Raw genomic sequence first — 9813 nt, forward strand, 5'->3', positions numbered from 1 at the left:
GCTTCCACTACTGCCGAGGCCCCGTCATTGCCCACTGCTACTGTGAGCACATGGCTGTGGTAAGGCTGGCCTGTGGGGACACTCGCTTCAACAATATCTATGGCATTGCTGTGGCCATGTTTATTGTGGTGTTGGACCTGCTCTTTGTTATCCTGTCTTATATCTTCATCCTTCGGGCAGTTCTACAGCTTGCCTCTCAGGAGGCCCGCTACAAAGCCTTTGGAACATGTGTGTCTCACATAGGTGCCATCTTGTCCACCTACACACCTGTGGTCATCTCCTCAATCATGCACCGTGTGGCTCGCCGAGCTGCCCCTCATGTCCATATACTTCTTGCTATCTTCTATCTTCTTTTCCCACCCATGGTCAATCCTATCATCTATGGGGTCAAGACCAAGCAGATTCGTGAGCGAGTCTTAGGACTATTCCTGAGAAAGGATGTGTAAATGGATACTTTTTTTCCTTAACTACCAGTTCAGTACTGAGTGGATGCTGGATAAAGGCAGAGAGGAAAGATCTCAAGTAGAAAAATTGCAGAGTCTCCATGTTTGGCAATTCTCTAGTATGACAAGGAAAATGAGGTCCCATTATCACAGATCCACCAATCAGCTCAAACCAGATGTGTCCCCATAGTCTGATAGTGTGGGTTTGACCTTCCTATTCTCATTGACTTACTACTACATGATTCAGGAAAACAAAACCTTTCAAAATGCTATTGTCATCTAGATGAAAGACAATGGACTAGTGGCTGAGATTGGCACAGGGGGCCAAGCTTTTGATGAACTTTTCATCCCGGTGATGAGTGAGGAATGGGACCACAAATTTTGTGACCCAAAGGCTAATACCACATCTAATACTATAATTGCCCTTATATCTCTTTTGTTAGGTGACCCCCAGTCTCTGCCACTCTTTACCCCCCTACCACCCAGTTATTGGCTTTAGAGTTGGATAGCTACTCCTCTAAGGAGACTTATTCCTTCAAGTTAGTTCCTTTCTGTCCCATATTAATGGCCAATTTATTTATTGAACAATTAGCAAAAGAGCCTGTTGACATCCTTTATAAGAATTTATATTGTGTAACTAATTTTTCACATGCATATGTTTTTTGTCTCCCCAAACAGTAATATTTATTGAATAAATGAATAGAAGAGCTGAGTACCACCTTTGTGCTATGAACTAAGGAAATACCTTTCCCTCTTAAAGTTGAGACTTCTGAAGCTAAAGAAAATAGTTATAATATGTAGTTGTAATAGACTATATTACTCAGTTATTTACTATCCTGCTTCTTTCCCATGGGAGGGGAATTTCCTCACTCTGGAAATGTTAAATCTTTCTATGTGACTTTTTTTTTGGCCAATGGAATTTGAGTGGCATTGAAATGTGTCACAATAATTGGAAACTTTAAATCAGAAACTTTAAAATATGCTTATGTAGCTTAGCTCAGTCTCTTTTGCTTTTCACCTTTGCTACAAAAACGAGCATGTTGCCAATTGGAGTTTTTCCTTCAACCTAGACCCATGATGGAGAAGATAAATGGAAATGTGAATCTGACTCTCAGCCTGGATCATAGCCATAGCTGACCCACAATGTTCATACAATGTGAGCAAGGATGATTTTGTTGTTTTTGCAGTAAACCACTGAGATTTGGGAGGTATATCATAGCATAACCAAGAGAAAGCTGATCGTTCGAATTGTGAGCTATTTCTTTCACTCCAACTCACAACAGATCAAGCCTCTGAGTATTTAAAGAAAAATAAAGAAAATCCACTATTTCTTCTTCTAGCATATCTTATCACTGAATTTACTGAATTTCACTTATCTTTCTGCTTACTTTGTCTCCTTACGTGAACTCTCGTAATTCAACACTCCTTCAGTTAGTTTTTAAAGACGCTCTCATACAGTTTTTCTCGAAGGCCTTTTTGTACAATGATGTTATTGTCTTTTTTATTATGTGACTTTTCTTTCCTTAGTAATAATTAATAGGAGTTTCTCCAATTCTAAGAACAAGAAAATCCAATAGGCTCTGAGAAAGCATCTCCAGGCCCTCCAGGACCATGTCACAGCTTGTCTCATTAGGTACACCTGAAGGATATGGTTTCAAGAGGTCTCTGGACAATTCCCAAGTGTCCCAGTCCTCCAGACATTAAGGTGGGGCAAAGAAGAAAGTGGTATAAACCAAGAGCTTCTGACTCTGTTCCCTGAGCTATTTGTTCTTCCTCAGTAGAGATGGGGAATTCTGTGTGATAGATCTGTTAAAAAATGTTAACTCTTTGATGAAATACTGACATCTGCAACATCACGGATAGACTGCGAGATAATCATGCTAAGCGAGATAAGCCAGACAGAAAACATTGAAAATCACATGATATCACTTATATGTGGGATATAAACCTAAAAGCAACAAATGAATAGGACAAACAAACAGACTCGTGGACATGGACAATAGACTAGTGGTAGGGGGTGAAGGGGGAGGTAGACGGGGTCAAATATGTGGTAACAGAAAAGAAATCTAACTATGAGAGGTGAACACACAGTGTAAATATATATATGCCTTACTGTTAAAATGTACAGCTGAAACTTATTGGATTTCGTTAACCAATGTCACCATAAAAAAATAAATTAATTAAAAAAAATAAAGTTTACAGCTGAAACTTATTGGATTTTGTTAACCAATGTCACCATAAAAAAAAAATGTTCACTCTTCCAGAGTATACATCTCCACATATTGACTATGGGGTTGGCCATCTGCACAACTTTGGTCATTGGGGTATTAGCAGATGTGGTGCAAACAGAAGCTTGAAATTTGCTTGTGTAGTGGGACTTGTCTTCTGACTCTGCTGTGCCATGAGACTGTGCCCTGGTTAACTCACTGGTCTAAGAAGGATGTGAGAAAGTGGAGCCGAGCTGCCTCATCTTGGATCAACATGTGCCCAGCTGACCTGCAGGTGGACAAGCAATTCAACTGAGATCAGCAAAGGCGTCTCAGCCAATTTTCAGATATATGAGATACATTTCATTATTGTATGCTGTAGATACTTAGTGGTGTTTTCCATAGTGCTTTCTTGGGATGAATTGTTTATTTGTCATTTTTAATTAATAAATTGAATATAGTATAATGGATTAAAAGTATTTCCAGGCTGCAAGATTTGTTTTTTCCCTATGTTTGGTATAGGAATGACCTTGACTTTCAGCTGAAAACTCATACCCTCTAGAGAGTGATTTCATCTCACATAGAAGTCAACAGTATATGAATTCAAGTACCATGTAAAACACTATGACTGTTAGCTTTATTTACAAATAGTCAAAGGAATTATTTCCTATATCTACACACTGTGCTTAGATGAAACGCAACATTCATGAGATAATATCTACATGCTATTTTTAGACTTGAAGTTTTGCCATTATATAACAAAGCAAAACAGTACCAAAATTGTATTTGCACAAATCCAAATTTAATTGCAACACTTGAACTATTCTCGCATCCTAGTTCTGGATTTTCAAGAGTCTGAGTAATTGTCAGTTAAGTTCCCCAAACAATGCCTCTGCACGAATCCTTGACTGACTCAGACATCAATTTTAGCCAGGACAGCCCTAGCCCATTGATGGCTTTGAAATGGCCAAATGCCTGAGTTAGAATACATATTAACAAAAGAAGGAAGGCAAGCTTCGGTCTACATTTTAGCAACCACATTAGAAATAACCAAAACTCCTTGCATGTCATTTCATGTGGTATTGTACGTAGGATGTATCTGTATCACAATTGTGCCTGTTATTTCCCTCTATTGGATTTTTTATTTCAGATACCGTGATTTTTCATCCCTGAAAGTTTGATTTGGATACTTTTTATATTTTCTGATGCCTCTATTTAACATGCTCAATCTTTTCTTTATCCTCTTGAACATATAGTATATATAATAATTGCTTAATATCTTTATATGCTAATTTTATCTGTACATTTTTATTGGTTTTGATTTTTTAAATTATGTCTATTTTCCTGGCAATTTTTGATTGAATGCTCGATTTAAAAAAAAGTTTTATTTTATTAGTTTCAAGCATATAGTACATTGGTTAGATATTTATACAGTTAAGATAATCCCCTTAATTGCTCTTTCTTTCTTCCGGCTCTACACCTCACTATTACATTAATGCCACCTGCATTCCCTATGCCATGCTCCCTATCCTTGTGACCATCTATCAACTATTAATTTGTACTTCTTTAATCCTTCACACCATTCTCCCAGTCGATATGTTGAATTTTACTTTAGGGTAGTGGATACTTCTGTATCTTTATATATTCTTGAGCTTTGTCCTAGGATATGATTAAGTTGCTAGAACAGTTTAATCCTTTTGGAGTTTGCTTTTAGGCTTTATTAGTCAGGACTAGAGCAGCTTTTAGTTTAGGCTTGATTTGTTACCACTACCAACTAAAAATATTTCTGATAAAAATCTATCTGATGACTCATGAGTTATGAAGCTTTCCAGTCTAGCTTGTGGGAATATAGACTATCCCCAGCTTTGTGTGAGTACTAGAGATTATTTTCTCTAAGCTTCTTTGGTGGTCTTGCCCTAGTTTCAGGTAATTTCCTCCCATGTAAGCACTGAACAATATTCAGATGGAAGACTGCAGATCTCCATTATAGTTTATGTCTCTCTGTGGCTCTATCTCCTGGTACTCTTCCCTATGAACTCTAGCTCCCTTGGACATTTGTTTGATATATTTTTTAGGAGGTGCTTCTTGCATGACATTGGAAGTAAGATTTTTCAAAAGTATATGTAATCACCTAAGCGGATAGTGTAGAACAAATCAAAGATCATGGCCTGATTCTGGAATTTATACCTCCATGGAATAAAACAACATTAAATTATTAGTCAGTAAGATTACTTTGTAAACTACATAAATGTCTAACTACTATGCTGTGTACCTGAAACTAGTATAAAATATTGAATGTTGTCTGTAATTAAAAAATCAAAAAGGGGGAAAAAGGTAAAGAGGAATAGAGGTTAAAACTTCCAGGTATAAAATGAGTCATGGGGATGTGGTATACAGCATCAGGCATATAGTCAATAATATTGTGATAGCATTGCACAGTGTCAGACTTATCATGGTGATCACTTCTTTTGGTATATAAATGTTGAATAACTATGGTGTACACCTGAAACTTATAGAATATTGTGTATTAGCTATATTTTAATAAAACTCTTTTAAAAAAAGAACACCAAAGCAGAAATGGCCAGCTGAACCTGAGGAAATGTGGAGTTGGATGAAGGGCTGAAGAAGTCATGAAATGACGGATAGACTGTCTATAAACTGTAGAAGCAGAAATCTGAATTCAAACTATTGAAGATATCAAAATTGTACATATATCATCTCATAGATTTCAAAGTACTCAATTATCTAAAAAGATTGGTCTGCAAAATAAGAGCACAAAATAGTCTACTCAGGTAGAGAAAGAATCTTAGAATTTCCATTTGTTGCCATTTTCCTTGATTTTTGCATATTTATATTATTGTATGTTTTATAATATAAAATATTAATAGTATGCGATAAGTATATAATTATTGCTTGATTATAAGTATATAAAGATATGTATATAAAGATAAGTATATAAAGATATGTATATATCTTTGTCTATTACGTAGAAATACAATAATCAATGTGTGTATACATCTATAGGTACTATATATGTGTATATATATATGTTATATGTACATACACACACACACCAATGATCAAATTTATAGTCAACTGACTTGGATTTCTTAGGTCTACTCCAGCCACTCTTACCTCCTTCTTGGGAAAGGATTTTCTGGTTTCTGCTCTAATCCCAGGGTTAAGTCTCCCATTCTTCTCAGGAATGGCATTTGGAATATGTTTCAAGTGGTTGTGACACCAAGTAGTGTTGAATCCTAAATATTTCTACAGCTACTCTTTGAAGAGGAGTTCCTTGCTTACCTGTTCTTGGGAAGCTTAGTGAATTAAGAAGAGAGATCAGCCTGAGTAGAACTAGATTGAAGAATGGTCTTCGCTGCTACCCTCAAGCACAGCATCACTTGAGAAAACTACGACTAGAGCCCTGGAGTCTGAGAGAAGCTCTTTCCTAGTGTGATCCCAGTTTGGGAGATGTCTAGTTTCATTTTCGGTAGGTGAGTTTCTGTAGTGCTGAGACCTGTCTATGAGAATGTGGTTTGTCCCGGCTTTGTGTCCCTTCCTTAGTTCTGAAGCTTTTCTTTTGTGATACTGGGGCTGTAAAACCACTTTTCCCCCTCCCAAGACAAATGCTACAATTTTAAAGAGAAAAAGGGGTGATATAAAATTTATGTTACAGTAGAGCTTGTTCTTATTTAAAACAGATAATGGTGGATATAAAAGTATTTTCACAACATTGAATACATTTAAAATTTTAATGTAGCTGTTTTATTTTAAAATGCCAGTATTTAATATAATCCAGGAATTATATATTTGGAATTACTTAACTTGATAATTCTAGATGTAAACTTGATTTGGTAAAATTGCATCTCTCTCATGCATTTAAGGAGTTCACTTGCAAAAACTGGAGAATCTCTTCAGATTAGACCATGATATTTGATCTGAAACTTCCAGAAAGGGTAGGATTTGGATGGACCTATTTTCAGTCTGGAAATGCAGACTAAATATCCTAACTTTGTTTCTGGAACTTTAAAGTCATTTCACCTGAGTCCCTCATGAGATTAAACACTAACTGAGAAACTAATATTATATGCATGGCACAGTGTCAGCTTATAGGCAACTTTACCAAAAGTATTGTGGTCCACTGATTCTTATAGAAACTTCAATTTTTTTTTTTAAAGATGAGATAAAAGACAACTATGTGAGGTAATTAATATGTTAATTAGCCTCATTATGGTGATTATTTCATAACATGTCTATCGAAACATCAAATCATATACCTTAAATACATAATTTCCATTCATCAATTATACTTCAGTAAAGATAGGGGGAAAACCTTAAGTTATTACCACGGAAGACTCTATGGAGTTTAGCCCTCCTGATATTTTTCTGTACCCACTTTTGGCTATGTCTACGTATGTCTATAATTTTGGATTTTTTTTTAGTTGTCATTAAAAAAAAGATGAGAATTGCCTTTGTTTTGGGGTCCTTGACCTCTTGTCTTTCCAATTCTTCTGGCTATGAAAGAACAGCAACCATGGAAATATTTATCTCTCATTCCTGGAACAATACTCTTTAATTATTTGCCTTGTCCAGGGAACTTAGCAGCTGTTTCTACTTCTTGCTTCTTGCTTTTGTCCAAGGTAAGTGCATTTAAATAAAGAGCAGATGTGACTCTAATTTGGCTGACAACACTACTTAAATTCATAAAAGTAGAAAACATTCCAGTGCCTGTATAGAGAATGCTTGGGTGACAAATAGAAGCAGCAGCTTCAGTCCACAACATCTGCCACTCAATTACATTTCAATGAGAAAGCAGGCTGTTGTGCCTGCACACATCTGACAAGTAGAGGTGGGTCAAATTAGGGATGAGAATGCATAAGTGCAGTAGAGGTTCCAGTCTAAAAAGCTGAAATCTGCTCTGTAATGGAGCTATCTAAAAATGATTTATTCTTAGGTGAGAGGTCAATAATGAAAAAATTTCCTCTGGTCCTTCAGTCCGGCAAGGAACCAATACAAAATGTCCCCAACTGATCCCATTTCCACCAACTCTGAATCTAAGAGGTGAAAGAAGCCTTTAGAAGTAAGCTATTCTAGCCCTATGGATAGATGCAATTATTGTCAAAAGGATTGGGCAAAAAGAGAAAACGAGTCATTAAAATAAAAGGTAAAAGTCAGATCTTGTCTCCACTAAAAAGGTACACAGAATAGCACTGAGAATGAATTTTCCTTTCTGTCTTTGACTGGATGAATGTGGATAGGGAAAGAAACTTGATATATCAATTATAGTTTGATGAGAGAGACGGAACCACTATGAATGATGTGAAATAAGGGATTTATAATAGAGATTGGACCTTAAGCAATTGAAGGAGCTGATGGAGTACATGAAAGACAAAGTATCTTTGTGTCTGGAAGTGGCCTGAAATGGTCCTGTAGTTCAGTGGGGCCAACATTAAGAAGATCTAGATGTGGATAACAAGAATGAGAAGTAAGAATAAACAGCAACTCTTAAGGATGAACTGAAACCTGCAAAGGAAGCCTAGAACTACATTCATCCCTCATTGCCTCCAACCTCTACAATGTAGGTGGACTGGCAGAAGGAACTGCCTTTCACCATGGAGCTGATCACACACCTGGCCCAGGATCTGGATAAATGAAACAGCTATGGTAGGAGATGAAGAAATCACAGGCTCAGCTGTACTCCATGCCAACAAGGTGAGACCACAGATCAGTGACAATAAAAAAAGCATGATCAGTGACAAAAAAAATCAGAACCTGGCACTCTACCAACCTTTAGAAAATAATAGTTGCTATTTCGCTTCTGCTTTCTACTCTCACAGAAATGTGTCTCCTGTTCAGTTTTGACCAGGAAACACCCAGGGGAAAGAATTCTGGGAAACATAGTTCCAGTTTGCCCAAGGTGACACAGAACAATGCCCTCACCACATTAGATGTATCTGAGAAATCTTGGACAATCTAAGCTAAGACTAACATTTGCTCCTGAGTGAAAATACACCCATCTGTTTGTTTACTTATCTCTACTATATTTCTGTCTATTTAATATGCCTATAGCACATAGTGAGATGCTTGTATCCCTTAAACGATTATGTCTCACTCAATCACTTGCATACCCATACAACTTTAAGAAGTCAGAATTAGACCACAAAATATTCCTTGAAAAGTAATCCTTGCCAAGATTCTCATCCAGCTCGTAATTGTGGTTAATGTAATAAACTTATACTTGGCTGATATTTGTTCCACTTGAATTAAGTGAGTTGATTTCCTTCATTGCTGAAGACAAAAGTAAGCAATCAGCCATATTATTCCCTAAAAAGGAAATTTGTATTGTTCAGGCAACATTTCCGGAAGTATAGGTTCCTCAGATTTTAGACTTTTATTTCTAGATCTGCAGAAATGATTTCTCAACTCAATTCTAGAATTCTTAATTTTAGAATCCAGTCAGAGAAGGATATTAGAGCAGTCAGGTCCTCCTACTCTGACTCTCTAGCAAGGCACAACATTTTTGGCTTTTAAGTTCAGGAGCTTTGATCCAGAAAGAAAACAAAGTTTATAAGGGTATCTGATCTGGCAGAACAGATTTATCCTTCTGGCTTCAGAGTAGGTTAGGCACAAAGACATTCTGTGCTTGGCAGGCAGGAGGACGTTCGTTGGGACTGTGCCTTTCACTTCTTAAGCTGAGGCTCTCAAGGCTCAGGTGGTGTAGAAGTGGATCCTAAGTACTCTGGTGGCATGAGTGAGAAAGAGGTTGGCTGAGAGAGTAAGAGTGATCACTCTGGCCAGTTAGCATGGGTCCTGCAGCTGGGATGAAAAGATGAACACCAGAAAGGTTCATGGTGGACAGTCCCTGCCAGGATCATGGGGGATATGATTGTAATCTTAGTGGATTCACAGTACCAGAGAATCTAGTATAAGGAGGTCATTTCCCACAGGTTTCAATGAGAAGAAGCATCATAATTACAGTACAAGATGTATCTGAGATCAGAGACAAGCCAAAGAACATGGGAGCAGGAGACAGTCCTCTCCTATGTGACTGCCATGGTGACAATCTTATAAGAATCCACCCATCCACTACTGCAGTTTTAAGCCTAACACAGGGAAGAGGATGATAGAAAACTCCTGGGGGAGTTTTTAAAGTTGTATCATAC

The 9813-nt window shown here is 37.1% G+C and overlaps 1 protein-coding gene across 1 annotated transcript in view; it reads left to right on the plus strand.

The window, feature by feature from the left end:
* LOC105303678 (olfactory receptor 52K1) overlaps window positions 1-446 on the plus strand; it is a 2301-nt gene extending 1855 nt beyond the window's left edge. Inside the window, exon 2 of the mRNA XM_011377447.1 lies at window positions 1-446. This exon is cut by the window's left edge and continues 28 nt beyond it. Within this exon, the coding sequence (XP_011375749.1) occupies window positions 1-446 (446 nt within the window).
* Window positions 447-9813: the final 9367 nt, after the last annotated feature.

This window comes from Pteropus vampyrus, unplaced genomic scaffold, assembly GCF_000151845.1.
Source record: "Pteropus vampyrus isolate Shadow unplaced genomic scaffold, Pvam_2.0 Scaffold311, whole genome shotgun sequence".
NCBI lineage: Eukaryota > Metazoa > Chordata > Mammalia > Chiroptera > Pteropodidae > Pteropus > Pteropus vampyrus.